Source organism: Macaca nemestrina, chromosome 12, assembly GCF_043159975.1.
Source record: "Macaca nemestrina isolate mMacNem1 chromosome 12, mMacNem.hap1, whole genome shotgun sequence".
Classification (NCBI taxonomy): domain Eukaryota; kingdom Metazoa; phylum Chordata; class Mammalia; order Primates; family Cercopithecidae; genus Macaca; species Macaca nemestrina.
The window spans coordinates 59,617,579-59,640,461 of record NC_092136.1 but is presented as its reverse complement, the minus strand read 5'-3'; the positions used below and the strand labels follow the sequence as shown (position 1 = coordinate 59,640,461).

Here is a 22,883-nt window from a genome sequence, read left to right as displayed (position 1 = left end):
TCCGCCAGCTGCCTCCGGCTCCGGGAAGGGCGGTGTAGTCGGTCTCAGGGACTGAGATGAGACTCCGTCAAGAAAAGGCAGCTGGGGCAGCAGGGATTTCGGACTCTGGGTGCCTGTCCGGGCCGCCTGCCTCCTGGAGGCGTCCTTTCCGGCTTCCTTGGAGTGCTCCTATGTAATATGCTGGTCTATCGCCTGACCAGGAATACGCAGAAACCGTCTGTACCTTAGCACGATCTCTGGGCGGCAGAAGGGCAGTACCCAGAACTCTGGGAGAAGGAGTTAAGGGGTAGAAAGGTGGGGGATTTGATTAGGCTTTGGTTCAGACCATCCAGCGACTCCCCTTCCTCACACCAAAGACACTGGGCAATTCTCAGAATCATCGCCTTGTGCAAAAAGCAGCCCCAAGTGGAAAATAATTACAACAGTTTACAGGGACTGAGTGGTTATTATGTGCCAGACACAGAACTAGCCACTTTACATATATTATTCAATAGTCAGTAGGTAGCATCTTTTATTGGCCTTATTTTACAATGGAAAAAATAGGGATCTGGCTCCCCAGACATTAGCCCTCATCACTCAGCTAGAAAGTGGGCAGAACCTGGAGTTGAGTCCTGTTTTTAGGCCCTACAGCCAGCATTTGGAGACTCAGTACCTTACATGTTGAAAAATCCCCAGTGGCCCGTGAAGTGGCAACTCATATGAGGACCACCTTCTTTGCCCCAAAAATCAAGCTCTAGTCAGATGACTGCAGACTGACCAAAGCCCAGAAGACTGCCTGGGAGCTGCAATATCCGTGACAAAGGGCAAACTCAGGCCTGTGAGGATCCCTGCACTATGGGAATCTGCTGAGTGGGTCATCCCCTTCCTCCAACCTTCCAAAGTTGGGGAGAATCCTGAAAAATTCTCGTTTCCTTGGCCAAAGGGTATTCAGGTGATGACACCTGAGCCCTGACTAAACCAAAGTGCTGTTAGGAAGCTTTCTTGTGACCTCTCCACAAGGTTCAGATTTAGGCTCAACACCTGAGTGCAGCAGGAGCTTTGGGAACTGGCTCAACCTCTTATCCACCTGAGTTCAGCACATAGCACAGGATGCTCCAGTGCTTGTGAAGGAACCCCAGACGGGGATCATGCTTGCAGTTTTGGGCAGGGGCTACTAGACTACCCAAAATGAGGGAACTGGAGTCTATATGACACTATCTTTGGGTGGGGGCTACTACACTACCCAAGATGAGGGAACTGGAGTCTATATGACACTATCTTAAGCCTTAGAGGACTACTTTTCTCAACCCTATACTTCTCCCATGCAGTCAAATTTCTGCTCAAAATACTTCTCAGCTCCTTCTCCAGAGGGCAAAAGTCCTTAACCAGCCTGCAGTCTTCATCTAGCCACTCCCTCTTCATTTTTCATTCCAAGCAGTTCCTCCTAGTTCCTATTCAGAGCCTTCACTATATGCTGGCCTCTCTGCCTGGGATGCTCTTCCCTTTACCCTGCCTGTTTGTCATCTACTCACCCTTCAGGTCTCAGCTTTTTTTTTTTTTTTGAGACAGAGTCCTGCTCTGTTGCCCAGGCTAGAGTGCAGTGGCACAATCTCAGCTCACTGCAAGTTCCACCTCCCAGGTTCACACCATTCTCCTGCCTCAGCTTCCCAAGTAGCTGGAACTACAGGCGCCCACCACCATGCCCAGCTAATTTTTGTATTTTTAGTAGAGATTAGCCAGGATGGTCTCGATCTCCTGACCTCGTGATCCACCCGTCTCGGCCTCCCAAAGTGTTGGGATTACAGGCGTGAGCCACTGCACCCGGCCTGGTCTCAGCTTTCAAACTGACATCCTCATTTCCACCCCAGTCTATGCCAGATGCTCCTCCTTGGTGCTCCCATAGCACCCTGTACTTCTGTATCCTAATGCTTATCACTGTTTTGTAGTTGCCTGGTTACTTGTCTCTTTCCCCCAATAGGCCCTAGGCACTTGGGCAGGGACCGTGTTTTATTCACTGATGTTTCCCCAGGGTCTAACGCAGTGCCTGGCAAATGAAAGCACTCGGTAAATATTTGCTGTATGAATCAATGCATTATGGTCAGCAAACCCAACCCCCTCTGGATCTGGTGCTCTTAAGATCCATAGCTATCTTGGTGCTGGCTAAAGGACAAATAAAACTTTGGCTCCAACTGGGGCTGGGAGAGACGACTGGGCCTTCAAACCATCTCTGAAACCTGTGACTTCAGCTGCCTGGCCCCAGCTCTTGATAGGGTTCTGGTGTATGATTAGACTGAGCATGTTTCCACCCAGGCCACCCTCCTAGAGTCCCCCACAAATTGACCTCGCTGGGCCTGCTTTTATGAAAGGTTTATTCCTAGTGCTAGATCCCAATCTTCTTGGGCTCTAAGCACAATTAAACTGGGTGGGTGGGTGAGGGTAGGCCTATTCAGATGCAAGGCCAGCAATGGGGCTCCCCATTATCCCCACCCCTTTGGTCCCAGTCCCCTTCTCTGCAATGGCCACGCATAGAGGAGAGACAAAGGGTATTAGACGCAACATCATTGGCCCAGGGGAGTCTGAGAAGAGCTGCCATTGGCTGACAGGGCATTTTGAGGCTCTGCCATTGGTCAGGGGGCACACCCCAGCCTGAAGAGTGATGCCATTGGCCAGGGAGTGGTTTTGTCATAGCCGTTGGCTGTGGAGTGGAAGGAAAAGATCTGGGAATGAAGCCCTGTGGCCAGGAAGATAGACAGGGCAACAGCTTCTGGGCCTCCAGGCCCTCTTCCCACCATAGCAATGTGGGCAAAACTGGTGTCAGGCCCCAGCCAGAAAAAGGAGCCCAAGCCAGAGGGCAAGTGACAAGGGATGTCCCATGTCCAATCTCCTACACCCTGGGGCTGCCCTTCCCAATGTCCTTCTTGATAGCCAAGGTGGGCTGGGAGCAGCTCACTGCTCCTCTAGCCAGGAGGGTTTCTCAGCTCCTGGAGGCCGAAGCTTGATGTTGAACTGCTGCAGGGTCTGCTCCAGCTGTTTCTGGTTCCCAGCAAAGTAGGCGGACACGGCATTGTGGAAGAGCAGCAGCTGCTTGTGCATCACCTTGATCTGGAGGTCCAGCAGGGTCAGCTAAGGCTGGACTCAGGCGCCCTTTTTGAGCGTCTATGAGCCTGAGCCCAGGCACAGACCAGGGGCACAAGGACTCTGCTCTGATGGTGCTTTTGGGCTAGGGGCTGAACTCTACCCAGGGAGTCAGAGAAGGGTCAGTCTGATGGAAGAGACCTCACTGGATTTGTTGGGCCTAAGGTTTTGGTATCCCAGCTCAGGGGGAGATTTTTCCCAGTTATGTTCCTGGGACCAGCAGCCAAATCCTCCAATGGGAAAGGGCCAGGAATTGGAGGGAGGGTGATCTGGAAAGGCCCAGGGGTTGAGGGGGTAACATTCTACTCCCTAGCTAGGCTGCATTTTGTCATTCAATAATGGGGAGGGTCTGAGGGGAAGGTTAGTGTCACAGATGAAAAGGTGGGCTAGGGTCAAGGGGGTGGGGTAGGCACCTTGTTTTCTTCCAGGAACTTGAGCTTGATGGCCACATCTCCCCGCAGCTTCTCATACTTGTCCCGATGGGCCTGGAAAGTGGCCTGGGCACTCTCGAGTCGACCACGTGTCCCTGCATCCCGGGGGCCTAGGCTCAGCTCCTCTAAGTCTGTTCGGTAGGCATCATATTCCAGCCTGGGAAGGGGGTGATAAAGGCTGGTCTCCACCCCTTTATCCTCAAGACATACTCTCCTTTCCTTCCTGAATTCTTATGTCCCTAATGCCCAAATTTCAACCCATGCCAGCCAACTCCCCAAACCCTAAGCCCTGCCAGTGCCCACACCTGGCAGCCTCATACTGTTTCACAGTCATGAGCGTGTCTTCCATGGTCTTGGTGACCAGTGTGTTGATGCTAGAGACAAAGAAGTTCACAGCTCCTAGCAGTGTTTCCCCATTCTTGCATAGCAGTTTCTGTGTTTCTGCATTGTAGCCAAACTCCTCCTGAGGGCAGAAGGGAGGAACAGACCTTGAATACTACTACCTACCTGACTGGAGCTGTAGAGCCCTTCATTCCCCTCCTCCCTGGGGAGGAAACAGCCAGCAAAACTGGAAGAACCAAGGACTGCCTCCAGCAAAGCTCTGTTAGCTAAAAAGTCAGTGGGGTCACCCTGGGGATACCTGGGGTAGGAATGTGGGTGGTGGGCATACTTGGATAAGTTCACAAGACTGGAACAGTCTAAGAGCTAGTGTGGCAAGCAGGGCAGGGGCTCTGATTAGGCTGAGCACTGAAGGCATTCTCCCCAATGCAGAGAGGGGTTATTTGTGAAGCACCTAGTGTGCCCCCTCCCCCACCCCCTCCAACTTCTGGACCTCTGTACAAACCCTTAGGCTGCCTCCACAGGTGAGTGCTGCTGGGGGTAGGGCTGGGCCCACCCTGAAGGGGTTCTCCCTGTGGGCTGCAGGAGGGAGGGAGGATGACGAATGACTGCCTGGGAGGGCCCATGCCCAGTTCCCCCACCCTCTTTGGTCTGGGTGAGGCACCTGAAGCTCTGGGGACTTCTGGCTGAGGTCAGCAAAGGCATCACCTAGTGCATGCTGGGTCTGCAGCAGGCTGTAGAGGTGGGCTGTCAGTGCCCGGCCCAGCTGCAGGACACTCTCATACTTGCGCTTCGTCTCACGCAGCAACTCAATCTGCAGCTCTAGTTCCAGGTCCACAGTCCGTGAGCCTCGACCAAATCGTTCTGATAACAGTTGCTTTGTGCACTGATTGGGAAATGGGGCAATAGATCAGAGACCCTAATAGCCTCCCGACACAACAGGTATCTACCCCAACGCCACCCAGGCTCCTACTCTCAGCCACAGATGGGATATTACGATCATGAGGAAAGGGGAAAAAGGTACCCATAACGAGTTTTGGGGAAGTGAGAGGTGCTCAAATCCTACCTTATAGGTGTTGATGCCCCATTTCTTGACGATGTCAAACTTTTCTCCAGCAATGCCCCGAGCCACCTCATCTCCAGGGCCAGCAGGAGTGGTGCTGTGAGATGGATGGCGGCCAGACCCTAAAGGATCAAGTTCTCTGACACCAGCCTCTCTCAGATACACCAGACACCTCTGTGGCCCCACCCATGCTTCTCTCCCAGCACATGAAATTGACTTCCCTGAAGGAGATGCTAGAGACAACTGGATTCTCCTGTTTACTAGGAGGAACTCGGACCTTGCACAGTGATAACCAAATCCTGATATACATATGGCCTCCTTGGAGGCCAGAGGAGGGGTTTGCAGGGAGTTGTTGGTGTATAGGGGCAGAGGAAACAGAAGAAAATACACTGAGTTTGGGGGCAGCAGGAGTCAAGGATGGTGGGTCATGATAACAAGAAACCTGGTTGCATTCCCATGTGGAATCTTAGTGTGAGATTCAGGGCTGTTTGTTCCTCTAAACTTTAGAATCTAAAAATTCTGAAAAGCCTCACAAAGTTCCAACTCAGCCTCAAGCTGTAGAGCGGGGGCATTCCTGTGAAGTAGGTCTTAACTTGACTCAGGTGGTGGCAGGGAAAGGACGAATGAGCCATTTCAGGGGCCAAGTGGCAAAAGGGAAATGGATGGACAATGCTGGGAGTTGCTTTTGGGCTGAGGAGAGTCCATGGGATTCCTACAAGCAGAAGTTCCTAAGATCTCCAGACATTATTCAAGCTTTCCTAGACATATCCTATGCTTCCCCAAACCATTCCTGTCCCCTCCTCCACCCAAGCTTCCTGTTTCTGTTCATACCTGTGGGGATGAGTCCATCACCAGAGCCCCCATAGCCACCAGACACAATGCTGGTTTCATTGAGGTTGGGTCCTGACACCATCACTTGCTGGAGGTCCTATAGGCCAGAGAAGAGGGGTTGCTTCAGGAACATAGGGACTGCAGAAGCATTTTGGAGGTGGGAACAAGTTTGGATTCAAGCATCATAAAGACACTACACAAGGGAAGTCTGCACAGAATCAAAATGATATGTAAAATTAAGGGAGTCAGATAGTTCAGGGGAAGGCTACTGGAATGGAGGGTGAGAACCCAGGATTTATAAATTGGATTCCTAAATTGAAACAATTAGAAGAATCAAACAGAAGCACCTGCTCCAGCCCATCATCTTCAGGAAGCTGCCTGGCTTCACCGTTCCCGTGGATAGGGATCTCCATTGTGGCTGCCTTCCCTAGGATCCCGTCCGTCATGGCTAGGAAAGGTATTGGAGTAAAACTCTCCACCCCAGCACCCTGCAAAGCCCAACACAGAAGTTCTGGGCACTGGCCAGCACTCTAGAAGAAGGAAGCCTCCTCTGTCATTTCTTTAAAGGCTGTCCCAGGGTTTGAGTGTCCCAGCGTTTGGTCATCATTCCTTTCTTCAGGTATATGTATTTCTCCCCTCCAAAATGCACATTTGTACACAGGCACACCAAAGCACGGTGTCTTCTCACAAGCCCCCAACCTCACCAGGCCTCTGGTGATTATTCTACACTCATTCAGTCATTCAGCAGACATTTAGTGAGTGCCTACTCTGTGTCAGGTACTATTTGTGACAATGAAAATACAACAGTGAAGAGGGAAAGTATGCTCTCTTAGAACTTATCTCCATGCAGGCGTGTTTATGCTGAGCAGGAGATGGACCCTTTCCAGGGCTCAGGTCTTCACCCCCCATTCAGGTTTGTTCTCCATTGCTTGGCCTTTCTCACTCCTTTAGTGTTTCTTCCCCCTTCCTTCAGGGGGTCTCCCCTCCTCCGTCTCATACAACTCCTCTTCCTTGGGCCCTCCCCACCAGGCCTTAGTTAGATCAGTTGGTGTATGTTCCCAGTCTCTGGCAAAAGCCTGTCTTTACCAGGATATCGGTGATCCCTTCCACAGTCAGTCTCCCAGGTATGTGAGTCCCCGCCCCCACCCCCATACACCTGGACATCAGGTGTGTCCTCATTCTTCCCCAGGGCTCGGGGCATCTTGCCCTCTGGACAGGTTTGTGCGTTCAACTTCCCGTCGCCCAAGCATGTCCCTCTCACCTCGGGCCGGGCCGCTCTTCCCCTCAGGGCGCCAGGCCCGGGCCGCGCGGGGACCTCGGGCTCCAGTTCCCGTCGCGATCCTAGCAGCAGGTCAGGGACTCGGCGGAAGTGACGTCCTCTCCGGGCAGAAGAAGCCGGCCACGTCGCAGATTATAAGGGCGGAAGTGACGTCGAAGCCGGGGCAGGGCGATACTCTAGCTTGGTTCTCGAGAGCAGCGAGAGGTTACTTCCGGGGCGGCACCGAGAAGCTGAAAAGGAAGTGGCGTAGAGCATGCGCTGGTGGCGTGATGGAGCAGCAGCAGCAGCAACAGCAACTGAGAAACGTGAGTGAGAACTAAGTCGTTTCGGGGCCAGACGTTCAGCTCGCATTCCTGCACACATCGCGGAAACCCCATAGAGCCAGGGATCTGAGGGCTGGAAACTTCGGGTTATGGTGCGCGGGCCTGGGAAACTTTGGGCGGCGCGACCTTGAGTAGAAGTGTGGGGCACATATCGCTGAGTTCGTGGTCCCGGTTTTCTCCCAGCTGCGTGACTTCCTGTTGGTCTACAATCGGATGACAGAACTCTGCTTCCAGCGTTGTGTGCCCAGCTTGCACCACCGAGCTCTGGACGCTGAGGAGGTGGGGAACTGTGTAAGGAGGTTACGCTGCAAACAGAGTTTAGCGGTAGACTGCTTCCCTCCTCACCCCACTTCCCCTACCTCTGGTCCTGGCCTTCCCAGACCCTCACCCCTAGGCTGTGCATGGGGAAGGAAGGAGGCGGGCCCGACAGGACACCTTTGTCCTCCGCTTAAACCCTATCTTCCTTCTAGGAGGCCTGTCTGCACAGCTGTGCTGGGAAGCTGATCCATTCCAACCACCGCCTCATGGCCGCTTACGTGCAGCTCATGCCTGCCCTGGTACAGCGCCGCATCGCAGACTACGAGGCTGTCTCGGCTGTGCCAGGCGTTGCTGCTGAGCAGCCTGGGGTCTCTCCATCAGGCAGCTAGCCATCTCCAACCCCAGGAGGGAAGGCCCTGGATGGACCCTCAGATTGAAGGACCCAGTGGACCTTAGGGTTGGTGAATCCTAAACGGAGAGAATTCGAGGTCGCCTGAAAACTGGCTGTCCTTGCTCCTTTTCCTGGAGCCAATATACTCGCTTTTTACTCTGTTTGATTTATATTCTGGGCAAGGAAGCTTTGCATACTTTATTGGCATAATCCTTTGTTCTGTCATTTAGCCATATCTGCTGGCTTCAGCCCTGGCAGCTGATAAGTTGTCTTCTATATGTAGAAGGAAAACCTGAGTATTTGCAGGCATCTGGTTAAAGCAGGGTCTGTGTGTACAATTTTAAAATGAGTAATATGTCACGCTTTATCTTAGTTTACAACAAAACTACAAGTAAGCGGTATTAGCCTCACTAAATAGATGAGGAAGCAAGATTCCAGAATGTACCAGAAGGCCATTTGATACAAAAGGAGATTGGTTCCTGCCCAGATGACAGAATATGGGAGCTCTGTCTAGTTGTCCTTAAGTCTGACTGACTTCAATGGCTTATAACCGTGAACCAAGTATTTGTTGGTTCATAACTGTTGTTTTGTGAACTATGTCTTATATGTCTAGAATTCTGCTGGATCTAGGGAAAGGAGAAGCTGTCGAAGTACAACGGATCAAAAAACCACAGGGCTTTTGGGCACTGCCTCCTTGAGAAGTTAGTGGCCACAGAAGAGAGATGAAACCTGTAAGAAGTCTGGAGTCTTGGAACTTCAGCCATTTCCCCAGGTTGTTACTTTCTTAGTTTGTACAGTCTTCTCAGGATGAGCAGTAAAACCTTTGAACCAAGGTCTGTGTGCTTGTCTTACGGGCAATCAGGAAGGGAGAAAGTTGGGGACCGTATTCTGCAATACAGCCAAATCTGAGGAAGAAAAACTGAAGGGGGAAGTAGATGGCAATGGTTATGATAAAAAGGATAAAACGAAATCTTCGGGACTTCCTTAATGCTACCTTAATGTTTCACTGCTTGTCTAGAATCTCCTAATTCCAGCTTTCCATCATCTGCCCCACATTGGTCTCATTGAGTACAATCCGTGATTTCTTTTTTTTTTTTTTTTTTTTTTTTTGAGACGGAGTCTCACTCTGTCGCCCAGGCTGGAGTGCAGTGGCCGGATCTCAGCTCACTGCAAGCTCCGCCTCCCGGGTTCCCGCCATTCTCCTGCCTCAGCCTACCGAGTAGCTGGGACTACAGGCGCCCGCCACCTCGCCCGGCTTGTATTTTTTAGTAGAGACGGGGTTTCACCGTGTTAGCCAGGATGGTCTCGATCTCCTGACCTCGAGATCCGCCCGCCTCGGCCTCCCAAAGTGCTGGGATTACAGGCTTGAGCCACCGCGCCCAGCCCATTCTGTGATTTCTAATTCCAGCCTCTCCGTTCTTTTCTCATTATTGCCTCCCCCGCCCCCCAACTTTGTGTAATTTACTTCTGTATTCAGCAGCCTGAATAGCATATCATTCCATCACCCCATTTTCTTGCCACCCTTGGCCATCTTTTTGTATCATTCCACTTATTCTGTCTTTGCTATTTCTGCTAGAGAAAAACAGTTGTGTAATGAATGCCACTAAATATTCAAGGCCTCCAACCTTGACCTAGTCCTCACACCAGCACGCACCTTTATGGGTTCCTGGTCCATTTCCTTCTCTAATTACCATGGCAGTTATTTTACACCTTCACAGCTGTCTTTAATCCCATACCCCTCATCAGGTGACCCTGTTTCCTGTTTTAGAGGAATTGAAGCTCTTAGACATTGGTTTCCACAGTAATAATTTTAAAACTTCTTACAACTACCCACAAAGCAGATGTTCTGTCCTATGTACAGAGCAGAAAATTGAAATTCTCAAGTAGGGTATTAAAGTGCAAATCTGACTTTAAAGTCCATGTTCATTTTAACACACCAGGCTGCCTCTTAAGATAGTATTTATTGAGCACCCACTTTGTGTAGGTTCTGATTTTGGTAGATGTCATGCTTTATCTTAATCTTTACCACAACTATAAGTAAGAGGTATTAGCCTCACTTAACAGATCAGGAAGCAAGAATCCAGAATGTGCCAGAAGGCCCTTTTATACACAGTTTCTTTTTTTTTGAGACAGTCTCGCTCTGTTGCCTAGGCTGGAGTGCATTGGCACGATCTAGGCTCACCACGACCTCTGCCACCCGGGTTCAAGCAATTCTCCTGCCTCAGCCTCCCAAGTAGCTGGGATTACAGGCATGCGCCACCACTAATTTTTTTGTATTTTTAGTAGAGATGGGGTTTCACTATATTGGTCAGGCTGATCTTGAACTCCTGACCTTATGATCCGCCCACCTCAGCCTCCCAAAGCACTGGGATTACAGGCATGAGCCACTGCTGCCGGCCTATACAAATTGTCTTATTGAGAAAAGTGGTTCCAATCATGTTTTTTGCCCTATTTAGCTGCCATCTCTTGAACAGAGATGTTAGGAAGGTAAAAGTTGCTGACCAGGACCTTACCCACTGAGTGGCATTCTGTCCTTGGGAAATATAAATGCAAGTAAAACAGGTTTGAACTTCTTAACTTCCAAAAGACAGGAGGATGGGACCTGTGATACTGTGCTGCTGGTGAGAGGACCCTTCCACATCAACATGTGTGTGTATCCTTGGAATCAACTTCCATTGTGAATTATCTGTGCTCTCGTCCTTCCATGTCACATAATAGTAATTGCTAAAAAAGAGCTAGGAGCATAGATCTGTCTGACTCTAAAGCCTTTGCTCTTTGAACTTTTGAGAGCTTCTGTCTTACTTAACCTGCCTCTAGGCATGAAAAAACAAGTGTCCCTCAGTCTGACCTCTCTCTTAATCCCTTTCTTAAAATGTCAATCTCTTGCCCTGGTTCTTTCCTGTTTCTAAAAATGTTTAATGTTCAGGAGAAAAACTTTATTCCTACCACTCTGCCTTCCATAACCTGGTCCTCAGGTCTTGCCATAAAGTGATAGCCATTGGCATAATGGGAGCAATGTGATATTCCAAGCACAGCACTAAAGAATAGATGTTGACAAGTTTTATCATATTATCATAAACATAAACATTGGAGATACTTTGGTGTTCTTGCCATTGTGACTTCAGAACTGCCCACTCCTTTGCAAAGCCTCATTCTTTTGAGGCTGTTCATCTATACAACCTTCTCATTACTTGTCTACCACTCTCATTTAGTACTACTCTGCTGCTACTTTACTCTAAATAGCTAGCCCTTGGTCTTCCTATCCACTCCTTGATATTTTAACATTTACATAGACACTTTATTTGGTGTTTTGTCTCTTAGTTATTTGGCCCAATCTCTGATGATTTCCACTCTGTCTTGGCCACTCACTCCGTTTGTCATGTCTTGGCCATTATCATCACCACAAACTGCTCTATCTTCAAAATACTTGCACCTTATTTATTGACCATATTCCTTCCACTTGGTTTATTGAACTATTCCATCATTCTCTGATTTCACTGCAACCAATGCTTCTACTTTGCATTAGTACCTTCCTTCTTTAGATTGCTGTATAGCTTAAACTAGTGGTTTTCGTGCAATAGGTAGAATTTCCTTGCCTTTCATCTCTTTTTGAACCCTTAAATAAAGTGAAACTTATCTGTGCCTGCATTTGGACAGCTAAATGCCACCCAAGGAAACAACTGTGGAGAAATTTATATCACTATGAATCCATGGTTATCAGCTTCAAATGTAGTCTCAGCCCCATAGTCCTAGATTTTTCTAGTCATTTTAACTTTTCCCTGCAATAACTATCTCAAACCAACATTCTTAAATCTCTTGTCACTCCCCCGCACCATTATCTTCACTTTATGCAAGTAACTGTTTCTTACCTCATAGACAAAAGTAGAAGGTATCGGTAATTCTCTCAACATCCTCCAACTTATTTACCCACACATATGCATCATTGTTTCTCTTGTCTAAACAAGGCAAGCATACCTCTATCTAAGGCCAGTGCTTATTCCTGTTCTCAGAATCTTAGTCCTTCCCTCTTGGAGGATCTTTGACTTCCACTTTACTGAATTCTTCTCATCAGTGTTTAAACATGCTAAAGACTCCCCTGTTAATAAACCACTTCATATCTCATTTCCCCTCCAGTTACGCTTCCATCTTTTCTACTTTACAGTTAAACTTCTCAAAACAGATAGTTTGGGCCTCTCCATATTACGAGTCATTTTCCATTTGCATTCCTCAACCCAGTCCATTTTGACTTCTACAACCCTCATTCTATTGAAATGGTTCTTACCAAGGTCACCTTGGTGATCAACTTCCTGTCGGTGAATCCAGTGGTTATTTCCCAGTCCTCACTACCTCACTTTTCAGTAGCATTTGGTATAATTTTCTAGTTTCTTATCATTGATACTCTTCCACTGGTGTCTTACTGTACTGTCATGGTTTTACTACTACCTCTTTGACCACAGCTGCTTAGCCTCCTTTGCAGGCTCATCCTCCTCCCAGCCTTTAAATCTAAAAGTTTTTCTAGGTCCTGTTCTTCTCAGTCTAATTTTCCTAGGACAGTTTCTTCCCCACTCTGAACTTCAGTTACTGGTAACTTCCAGATCTCCTCCAAGCTGTTTGACATCTCCACTTAAGTATCTCAAAAACATCCCAAATTCAACATGTTTCCTAATAAACTATCCTATGCCTGGTACTCATCCAGTTGGAGAAGATAGAAGGCATTTCCCTTTTTCTTCTATCACTCAATTGCCAAATCTTACGAGTTTACATTTCTGAATATCCCTGGATTCTCACTACCTCTCTCCACCCTCACCGTAATCTCCCACCAGGATTACTGCAGTTGCTGCGCTTCCAATACACACTTTGTATCCCTTCAATCTTTTCTTCACTCAAGCCATAAAATAAAAACTAATGCTTAATCTTTGTAATAGCTTCCCATTCTTAGGATAAAAACTGAGATTCTAAATATGACCTACAAAGGCCTGCATGATCCAGCCTCTGTCTACTTCCAGCTTTATCTTATCAGTAACAATGGACTGTCAATACTATTTGCTGAATTTATTCAAATCACACTTCACTCTTTCCTTCTGTGCTGTAGCCACACTGGCCTTCTTTCGCTTCCTCTAAATTGTCATATGCTGTTTCATCTCAAGGCCTTAGTATGTGCTGTTTCCTGGCTTACAATGCTTTCTGCCTTTATCTACTCATTCTTGAGATCCTAGTTACTATTTCCTCAGATAACTCTTCCCCAGACTCCAGCTCCCATAATTCCTCATGCTTTCGGTATATCACACTTTTTTCAATATATTTTTCAAATTTTACTTTGAATGATGTTAATTACAGCATTTGAAGGGGAGGATCTAAATTCACACAAAATGGAAGACTCTAAAATACACCCATTAAACTGCTAAAAAATAAATTGAGTGGTGAGAATACAACAGAAGTCCAATTTAGATTCTGAGTGTTATCACCATGTGATTCTTCCAAGCTTATATCTGGAACTCCTGGAAGCTATTTCATATTCTGGTGGAAGGGCACAAAACCACGGCATGAGAAGGAATTAAGTCCTGAATTATTGGCTTCATCACATCTACCCTCTTTACCCCAGAATGGCACAAAACAAACAGTTACCACACCCTGCAGACATTTTGGTGTAAAAGAGGTGATGATTAACTGGGGTGGAAAGATCACGAAGATCTGTCTAAAAGAATCTCTTTCAAGTGAGTTTGCACACACCATCAAGCAACAAGCCTATCATTAATTAGGGTTAGGAAACCAAGGTTCAATTCTCAGGAAGTCACAATTTCATTCATTTACTCAATAGGAATTTACAAAATGCCTACATATTACCAACTTCCACGTACAGTCATTTCTAGATAAAAAAGAAAACTGGCTTCTGAGGAGGGGCCACCAAGTTGCCTCTCCAAGTCTATAGCTGAAAGGACGTTTTTTGGAATTGGGTTTCTTCTCTATCTCTAAAAGGGTAACATTTTAAAACTGAATTATCTTTAGCCTGGAAATCTAACATACTTAGCCTGGAAGTCTAACATTTAGCAATGCTTGCATCCCAAGCGTACAGTAAAAGATACACTAAATTCTAAAGGTAGCTCTGCTGCAAAATAATGTAAAAATAAATAATTGTACAGTATTTATGCTCGAAATTTCAGTTCCAGACCTAGTGTGTAACCACTGGCATTGTTATTCTTGCCATTCAGGACAGCTGACAGTGTCATTTTGATACCTAGCTTTAGGGTCTCAGTGTATTCTAAACCTATTAGGCGAGAGTTGTTCACTTAGCCAAGAAGGAGGTGTCAGGTTGATCAGATACTTGGGTATTCCAAAGTGAGTGTTTGTATTAGTCCGTTTTCACACTGCTGGTAAAGATATACCTGAGAATGGGTATTTTATAAAGAAAAAGATTTAATGGACTCACAGTTCCACGTGGCTGGAGAGGCCTCACCATTGTGGTGGAAGGTGAAAGTCACATCTTACATGGTGGTAGGCAGGAGAGAAAATGAGAGCCAAGTGAGAGGAGTTTCCCCTTATAAAACCATCAGATCTCGTGAGACATTCACTACCATGAGAACGGTATGGGGAAACTGCCCCCATGATTCAGTTATCTCCCACCAGGTCCCTCCCACAACACATGGGAATTATGGGAACCATAATTCAAGATTAGATTTGGGTGGGGACACAGACAAACTGTATCAGTGTTACTGTTTCCTGCTGTCCAGGTAAAATTGACAGTGATCTCCAACTTGTTATTTACCTTCTGGTAAATGGAGCCACCAAACTGTCCCATTTTCACATTAGTGTGAAGTTGGAGTTCATCAGACTTGTAGCCAACTGCAAAGTTGCTCTGGGTCACTCAGGATTTTGCAGCCTCAAAATTTATCTGGTAGCTAGCCAGCCACCCTTGTAACCCAGCACCAGAGCGCCCCAGATTGAAGGCCGAGAGATGTCAAAATCCAAGTTACAGTCCAGGTTGATGTGCTCCTGCTTGTACCTGGTGTTGATGTTAGCATTTTCCCCCAGTGTTAGGTGATAAGGATGAATCGAGGGTCAGCTTCAGTCCACTTGCAAGATGATCTTCCACAGTAATCTCAGTCCTAGTGTTGTGTGTTTCACTTCATAAACATCAGGCCATATTCAGTCCATCTGTACTTGGTCTCCAGACTGCCTGTCACTTTGGTGAATTTCAGTGTTGGTTGAGCCTAAGCTTACAAATTCCAATGCATTCTCAGATTTTGTTTTCAAATCAAGTTTTATTAGGCCATATCCATAGCCCTTGGTGAAGACATTCCTGGCAGATTTGCCAAGATTGGCATACTTGGGTGGCACAGTCATCTGCTCAGAGGTGGTGGTGGCAGGCTTGGCGGCAGCTATGACAGGGGCTTCATCGGGGAGGCATGGAGCAAAGCAAGCAGCCGACGTGTAGTGCTTTTAATGGTGTTTCATTATATACCTCATAAAGTCAGAGTCCATGACTGTATTGCTCACCATTGTATCCTTATCACAGTGCTTGGCATATAATGTGTGCTCAACAAATATTTGTTGAATGAACATCTTTGAATCTCCTCCCAGCTCAATTTACTATTAATATAACTAAGAGAAAGGCTTTTTATCAGAAGAGACAGAAGTGAACCTGCACATCTAACCTTTGATGTTATGTCAATGATTTAAAGATGTTTTACACCCAAAATCTCAGTAGGTGGTATCTTCTACACTTAATAAAGTCACAGATCAGTCAACATCTAAAAGACCCCATCTGGAGCAAATCACTCTGCCATTCTAGTTTCCATAGTTTCCACCTAATTTCTAAGTCCTATAGTTCTGCTTAAATATCTCTTGAACCCTTTTCCTTCTCTCCATCTTCATTGTTATTACCTTAACCAAAGTTTTATCAGCTCTTCTTTCTTTTTTTTTTTTAGGTGGAGTCTCGCTCTGCCCAGGCTAGTGTGCAATGATGCTATCTTAGCTCACTGCAACCTCTGCCTCGCCTTGCAAGTCTCCTGCCTCAGCCTCCCAAGCAGCTGGGATTACAGGTGCCCATCATCACACCCAGCTACTTTTTGTATTTTTAGTAGAGATGGGGTTTCACCATGTTAGTCAGGCTGGTCTCAAACTCCTGACCTCAGGTTATCCACCTGCCTCGGCTTCCCAAAGTGCTGGGATTACAGGTGTGAGCCACTGCGCCTGGCCCCTTAAAATTTTATCAGCTCTTACACAGATTACAGCAGCAGTCTCCTAACAGCTTTTGTTGTTGTTACACTTTAACATTTTTTTAATTTAATTTTTAAAAAAGGAGTCCCTCCAGCCTCCAGCACAGAGACACAGGCTCAACAGAGTGCTTCCTAATAGCTTTTTGTCTTGAGTCTGGACCCCTTTTGATTAGTTAGGAATTAGCTTAGTTACATGTAATAGAGATTCTGTTTTTCCTTTTCTGGGTATGCCCCACATTCATCATATATTCACATAATCCACAGATATTTGAGTGACTGGTTTTACCAATTTTAGCATAAGCCCTGCAGATACAGAGCTGAACAAGAACATTCAATCCGTGTTCTCTTGGAACTTAACGTAGTTATGTGAAGGTTAATATAGGACCAGTAATCGCAACTGTGATGAATGTTATAAAGAAGAAATGTATCTTGTAATGGAAACATACAGTAGTGCAAACTTTTTCTGTTTGAGGGATGAAGGAGAGCTTCACTGGAAGTGATTTTGAAGCTGAAACCCAAAGGATGAATTAAAATTAACCAGACAGGCCTGTCATGGTGACTCACACCTATAATGCCAGCACTTTGGGAGGCCAAGGCGGGAGGATTGCTTGAGCCCAGGAGTTTGAGAGCAGCCTGGGGAGCATAGTGAGACCCCATATCTACAAAAAAAAAAAAAAAATTACAAAACCCAAAATATACTGGGCATGGTGGCACATGCCTCTAGTCCCAGCTGCTTAGGAGACTGAGGTGTGAGGGTTGTTTGACCTCGGGAGATTTGAGGCTACAGTGAGCCGTGGTCACCTCACTGCCCTCCAGCCTGGGTGGCAGAGCAAGACCCTGTCTCAAAATAATAAAACAAACCAGACAAAAGACAGGGAGAAGGTCTGTCCTCCTTTCCTTCAAGTCTTTGCTCAGATGTCACCTTTTTATTAAGGCTTACTCTGATTATCCTATTTAAATGGTAGCCCATACTCCCCTTAGACATTCCTGATTCCCTTTGCTTTGTTTTTTTCCATAGCATATATCACTTCTCACATGCTATGTAAGTTTATTCATTTTATTCTTTTTTTTTTTTTTTTTTTGAGATGAAGTCTCGCTCTGTTGCCCAGACTGGAGTAGAGTGGCTTGATCTCGGCTCACTACAACCTCCATCTCCCAGGTTCAAGCGATTCTCCTGCCTTAGCCTCCCAAGTAGCTGGGACTACAGGCACCCATCACCACACCCAGCTAGTTTTTTGTATTTTTAGCAGAGATGAGGTTTCACCGTGTTAGCCAGAATGGTCTCAATCTCCTGACCTTGTGATCTGCCTGCCTCAGCCTTCCAAAGTATCATTTTATTCTTTATTATCTGTCTCTCCCACTGGAATGTAAGCTCTGTAACTCAGGAATTTTTGTCACTGTTTCTGTTTTGTACACTGATATAACTGAACATTGTTTTGTACACTGATATAACCAAACACTGAAAACAGTGCCTGATGCAGTTGACACTTAGTAAATATTTGTTGAGTGAAAGGAAGCAAGAAAGAATAGTCCCATAACAAATGTATAGAACTTGCCTTTAGAGAGAGAAAGAGCATCTCTAATTGGTAACAGGAAGGAGGGAGGAATGGATAAGAGCAGATCTAAATGTTTTTAAAATTTGGCATTTGGAGATTGCGAGAATTCCTTTATTTTATTTTATTTTATTTTATTTTTTATTTTATTTTATTTTATTTTATTTTATTTTATTTTATTTTATTTTGAGACAGAATCTCACTCTGTCGCCCAGGCTGGAGCGCAGTGGCTCCATCTCTGCTCACTGCAAGCTCTGCCTCCCAGGTTCACACCATTCTCCTGCCTCAGCCTCCTGAGTAGCTAGAACTACAGGCACCGGCCACCATGCCCGGCTAATTTTTTGTATTTTTAGTAGAGATGAGGTTTCACTGTGTTAGCCAGGATGGTCTCAATCTCCTGACCTCATGATCCGCCTGCCTCAGCCTCCCAAAGTGCTGGGATTACAGGTGTGAGCCACCACACCTGGCCCTGAGAATTCCTTTTAAATAGCATGTGATGGTTAGTTTTGTGTGTCAACTTGGCTAGGCTATAGTACCCAGTTATTTAATCAAACACTAATTTGGGTGTTACTGTGAAGGCATTTTTATAGGTATGGCTAACATCTACACTTAGTTGACTTTAAATAAAGGAGATTACTCTGGATAATGTGGGTCAGTTGAAAGCCTTCAGAGTAAAACTGAGGTTTCCCAGAGAAGAAGAAATTCTGCCTCAAGACTCCAGCATCAGGCCAGGTGCAGTGGTTCACACTTGTAATCCGAATGCTTTGGGAGGCCAAGATGGAAAGATTGCTTGAGTTCAGGAGTTCAACGTTTCACTGAGCTATGATCTGCACTCCAGCCTGGGCAACAGAGTGAGGTTTTGTCTCTAAAAAAGTAAACATTTAAAAAAATTAAGAGGAAACAATAAGGCTGCATCATTAACTTCTGCATGAGTTTCTATCATGCCAGCCTGCCCTACAGATTTTGGACACTTACCAGCCCCCACACATGTGTTAGCCAATTTCTTAAAATATATCTCTTTATATGAATGCATATTATTGATTCTGCTTCTCTGGAGAATGCTGATTGATAATACAGCATCTCCTTTTTTCAAATAGAAGATAAAGTCATCATCTGAGAATAAAGCAGAAGGAAATGGAAGATGAGAGAGTACAAGAGGTTTGAAATACTCATTGCCCAGAATGGAGGAGTGAACTGACAAAAGAAACAGAGTTTTAGGCAGTGTTGAGGGTTCAGCAGAGCTTACGGAACAGAAATCCTTTCTGTCTTTGTCTGAAGAGCTTTGATTTTGTTTTGTTGTTGTTGTTTTTGTTTTTTGAGACAGGGTCTTGCTCTGTCGCTCAGGCTGGAGTGCAGTGGTGTGATCACGGCTCACTGCAGCTTTAACCTCCTGGGCTCAAGTGATCCTTCTACCTCAGTCTCCCAAAGTTTTGGGATTACAGGAATGAGCCACTGCACCTACCTTTTTCTTGTTTCAGGCCTATTGTGACTCAGGTACTCCTCCTTGCCCTTTTATGAAAGAGTTGTCCATGCTTTTTATTCATGCCCTCACTGAATCCTTTGTCTTGTTCACGGTTATGTCAAAATGAATAACAATCAAACACTTAACAATTATATCAAATGTCAACTACTTACCAGGCTCTATTCTAAAGCATTTTGTGTGCATTAATTCACTTAATCCTCACAACAATACTATAAGGTAGACATTATTATCTTCATTTTCAAAAAGTGAAACTGAGGTAAAATATCCCATGACTAGTAAGTGATGAAGTTAGGATTTCAATCCAGGCAGTCTGATTCCAGAGCCTATCTTCTTACTCACAAATGAAGATTGTTATACATTCATGTATTTTTTTCCACGAATATTTTCTGATCACGTACTCATGGTGCCTAGTATAGGAGCTGGGGATAGAGTAGGCAGCAATCAGAATCTCTGCTACCATGGAGCTTATGTTTCTAGTTAGGGGAAATAGGAAATAAATAAGTGTTTATATGAAATGGTAATAAGTGCTATGGAGAGAAGTAATGCAGATAAAGAGGATAAGAATGTTGGGGAGAGAGTTGCTATTTTCTGTTGGGCAGTTAGGGAAGAACTCACTAATAAGGTGACATTTGAGCAGAGAATTAAAATGAAAGAGTAAACCTTGAGAGCATCTTGAAGAAGTGTTCACTCTTCTACTGTTCAACTAGTTGTGTAAGCCACTAGTGGTCCCCTAGTATCCACTGTCTCCCTCTTTCTTTACGAAAAGAACCTCTAAATTTTCTTTTGGCATATGACCACTGAAAATAAAGATTAGATTTTGTAGCTTTCCTTACAGCTAGGTTTGGTCATGTGATTGATGTATGCAGTTGCCAGGCTGTGCCCTTAAAAGAAAGGGTATGCCTTCTCCTTTCCTTTTCCCTCCATCTCACTAGTTGGGATGGGACCCGGCACATGGTGGTAAATTACTTTGGACCTTAAAGATGAGAACTACTTCCTTCGAGAAGGCAGAACAACTAAAGGCTACCATGTTAGCCTCAGAGTATTTATATTTGGATGGTTATATGAGAGAAAAAACCTATCATGTTTAAGCCATGATATTTTGGGTCTTTTTATTACAGCATTTGTGTGGTAGGTAGAAGTTTTAGATCGGGGTCCCCAACCCCCAGGCCACAGACTGGTACCAGTCATGGCCTGTTTGGAACCAGGCTACATAGCAGGAGGTGAGTGGTGGGTGAGCAAATGAAGCTTCATCTGTATTTACAGCCACTCTCCATCACTCACATTATTACCTGAGCTCTGCCTCTTGTCAGATCAGTGGTGGCATTAGATTCTCATAGGAGCATGAACCCTATTGTGAATGGCACATGCTAGGTGGCATGCTCCTTATGAGAATCTAATGCCTGATGATCTGTCACTGTCTCCCATCACCTCCAGATGGGATTATCTAGTTGCAGGAAAACAAGCTCAGGGCTCCCAATGATTCTATATTATGGTGAGTTGTATAATTATTATATATTACAATGCAATAATAAAATAAGTAAAGCTCACAATAAATGTAATGCATTTGAATCATCCCAAAACCATTAACCCCTCCTCTGGTCCGTGGAAAAATTGTCTTCCACTACACTGGTCCATGGTGCCAAAAAGGTTGGGGACCACTGTCTCTGAGATTTCCTGCTCTCTAGTATATATCTCCCTAGTATATCCTGCATATTCCATGGGACTGTGAATATGACAAATTTTACTTACATGATTAGATTATAATATATGGCATAGTTGACTGTAAGAGCGATTGTCTGGGTGGGCCTGATCTAATCACATGAGCCACATGAGCCCTTTAAAAGCAGAGTGTTTTCTTTATGGTTACAGAAGGGATCATCAGAAAAGTGTGAAGCATAAGAAGGGTTTGAGGCACTATTGTTGGCTTGAAAATGGAGGAACCACATGTCAAGGAAGACAGGTGGCCCCTAGGACCTGAGAGTGGCTCCTGGCTAATGGCCATGAAGAAAACAGGGACATCAGTCTTACAACTGCAAGGAACCGAATCTTGCCAACAACCATAAGAGCTTGGAAGTGGATACCCCCACACCCTCCACCCACTAGAGCCACCAGATGAGTAGCCCGGTCAACATCTTGACTTCAGGCTTATGATACCCTGAGCAGAGAATCCAGTCAAGTCATGCTGGACATCTGATCTACAGAACTGTGAGATACTAAGTAGCTGTTGTTTTTAAGCTGCTTAGTTTGTTATAACTTGTTACGCAGCTCCAGAAAGCTTGTGTATTAGTGAGGGTTCTCCAGAGAAACAGAACTGATAGGCTGAGAAGTCCCACAATCTGCTGTCTACAAACTAGAGAACCAGGAAATCTGGTGGTGTAATTCAGTCCAAGTTTGAAGGCCTGAGAAGCAGGAACACTGATGTCCACGGACTGAAGATGAATGTCTCAGCTAAAACAGCAAATCCACCAGCTGTCTGTTTAAATTCTGTTTAGGCAACAGATTGTACAAGGTCCATCCACATTGGTGAGGATGATCTTTACTTAGTCTACCTATTCAAATACTAATCTCTTCCAGGAATACCCTCAAAGACACACCCAGAAATAATGCTTTACCAGCTATCTGAGCATCTCTTAGCTCAGTCAAGTTGACAAATAAAATGAACCATCACGGCCAAGCATGATAGCTCGCACCTGTAATCCCAGCACTTTAGGGGGCTGAGGTGGGAGGATTGCTAGAGGCCAGGGCTCGAGACCAGCCTGGGCAACATAGAGACATTTTCTGTCTCTACAAAAAAATAATCATAACTTGTGTATCTCCAAACTGATACATAAGCAGACAGCACAGCATGTGTGTAGTCTGTGAGGTGGGAGTATGTCTGGTGTGATGCAGGCACAGCGGTAGTAGAGTGTGAATATGGAAAGAGAAGGCTATAGAGGTAGCAGGCAGTTATCAGCAATTTGTAGGCCATGATAGGACTTTGGCCTTCAGTTGAAGGAATTAGATAAGGGGGCATTAGTGAGCTTTGAGCAGAGGAGTCATAGGATCGGCCTATATTTGAAAAGGATCACTGGCTGCTCTAAAAAGAATAGATTATAGGGGCAATGATGAGAAGCATGAGAAGGGTTTGAGGCAAGGAGAACAGTTCGAAGGCTGTGGAAAACCCAGGTGAGAAATGATAGCAGCATAGACCAAGGTTGTCATACTTAAGATGGTGGGAAATAGTTGGATTCTGGATATATTCCGAAGGTACAACCAACAGAATTTCCTGAAGGATTACTTATGGAGAGAGAGAGAGAGAGAGAAAGAGGGGTAGAGAAGGGGTTTGGAAGAGGTCTCAAAGCTGACTCCAGGGTTTTGATGTAAGAAACCAGAAAGGATGGATTTGCCATTGACTCAGGTGGGAAAGACAGTGAAAGAAGCAGCGTTTCTTTGGTGGGGAGAGGGTGGTTAGGAGCCTGCTTTTGGACATTTGAAGTTTGAGATACCTATAAGCTCTCCAAGTGGAGACATTAAGTAGGCAGTTGGATATACTAATCTGGATTTCAGAGGAGAGGTGGGGCTGAATTTGTTTTTTTTTATTTTAATCATTCACTTTTTTTTTT

At 45.6% G+C, this 22,883-nt stretch overlaps 2 protein-coding genes and 1 pseudogene across 7 annotated transcripts; 1 reads left to right on the top strand and 2 right to left on the bottom strand.

Annotated features, from left to right (window-relative positions):
- Positions 1 to 50: 50 nt before the first annotated feature.
- LOC105488690 (ARF interacting protein 2) lies at positions 51 to 7,175 on the bottom strand. 4 transcript variants are annotated; one of them, XM_011753000.3, is made up of 8 exons: positions 7,040 to 7,141; positions 6,126 to 6,266; positions 5,779 to 5,875; positions 4,951 to 5,069; positions 4,549 to 4,770; positions 3,851 to 4,008; positions 3,528 to 3,702; positions 51 to 266 (listed from the first exon to the last, which is right to left on the bottom strand). In XM_011753000.3, exons 2-8 carry the CDS (start codon positions 6,222 to 6,224, stop codon positions 225 to 227), a joined length of 912 nt encoding a protein of 303 aa, XP_011751302.1. In that variant the 5' UTR covers positions 6,225 to 6,266; positions 7,040 to 7,141; the 3' UTR covers positions 51 to 224. The 4 variants fall into 4 exon arrangements, with proteins under 4 accessions (XP_011751302.1, XP_011751301.1, XP_011751300.1 ...); XM_011752999.2 differs by lacking the exon at positions 51 to 266 and adding an exon at positions 2,331 to 3,081 and having other exon boundaries at positions 6,126 to 6,226; positions 7,040 to 7,175; XM_011752998.3 differs by lacking the exon at positions 51 to 266 and adding an exon at positions 2,331 to 3,081.
- Positions 7,176 to 7,255: 80 nt separating this feature from the next.
- Positions 7,256 to 8,861, top strand: LOC105488689 (translocase of inner mitochondrial membrane 10B). Of its 3 annotated transcripts, none has more exons than XM_011752996.2 (3): positions 7,256 to 7,362; positions 7,564 to 7,659; positions 7,851 to 8,861. In XM_011752996.2, the coding sequence occupies exons 1-3, from the start codon at positions 7,327 to 7,329 to the stop codon at positions 8,025 to 8,027; spliced, it is 309 nt and encodes a 102-aa protein (XP_011751298.1). In that variant the 5' UTR covers positions 7,256 to 7,326; the 3' UTR covers positions 8,028 to 8,861. The 3 variants fall into 3 exon arrangements, with proteins under 3 accessions (XP_011751298.1, XP_070931289.1, XP_011751299.1); XM_071075188.1 differs by having other exon boundaries at positions 7,344 to 7,472; XM_011752997.2 differs by having other exon boundaries at positions 7,344 to 7,472; positions 7,564 to 7,671.
- Positions 8,862 to 14,131: 5,270 nt separating this feature from the next.
- LOC105488691 (non-selective voltage-gated ion channel VDAC1-like) lies at positions 14,132 to 15,556 on the bottom strand (annotated as a pseudogene).
- Between the last annotated feature and the right edge of the window lie 7,327 nt (positions 15,557 to 22,883).

Bases quoted from the DNA above. Each gene is read 5' to 3' on its own strand.
- LOC105488690 (XM_011752999.2), bottom strand. From the start codon at position 6,224: ATGACGGACGGGATCCTAGGGAAGGCAGCCACAATGGAGATCCCTATC. The intron at 5,876-6,125 runs GTGCTTCTGTTT...TCTGGCCTATAG, and splicing joins AAGATGATGGGCTGGAGCAG to GACCTCCAGCAAGTGATGGT. The intron at 4,771-4,950 runs GTAGGATTTGAG...TTTCCCAATCAG, and splicing joins GGGGCATCAACACCTATAAG to TGCACAAAGCAACTGTTATC.
- LOC105488689 (XM_011752996.2), top strand. From the start codon at position 7,327: ATGGAGCAGCAGCAGCAGCAACAGCAACTGAGAAAC. The intron at 7,363-7,563 runs GTGAGTGAGAAC...GTTTTCTCCCAG, and splicing joins AGCAACAGCAACTGAGAAAC to CTGCGTGACTTCCTGTTGGT. The intron at 7,660-7,850 runs GTGGGGAACTGT...TCTTCCTTCTAG, and splicing joins GAGCTCTGGACGCTGAGGAG to GAGGCCTGTCTGCACAGCTG.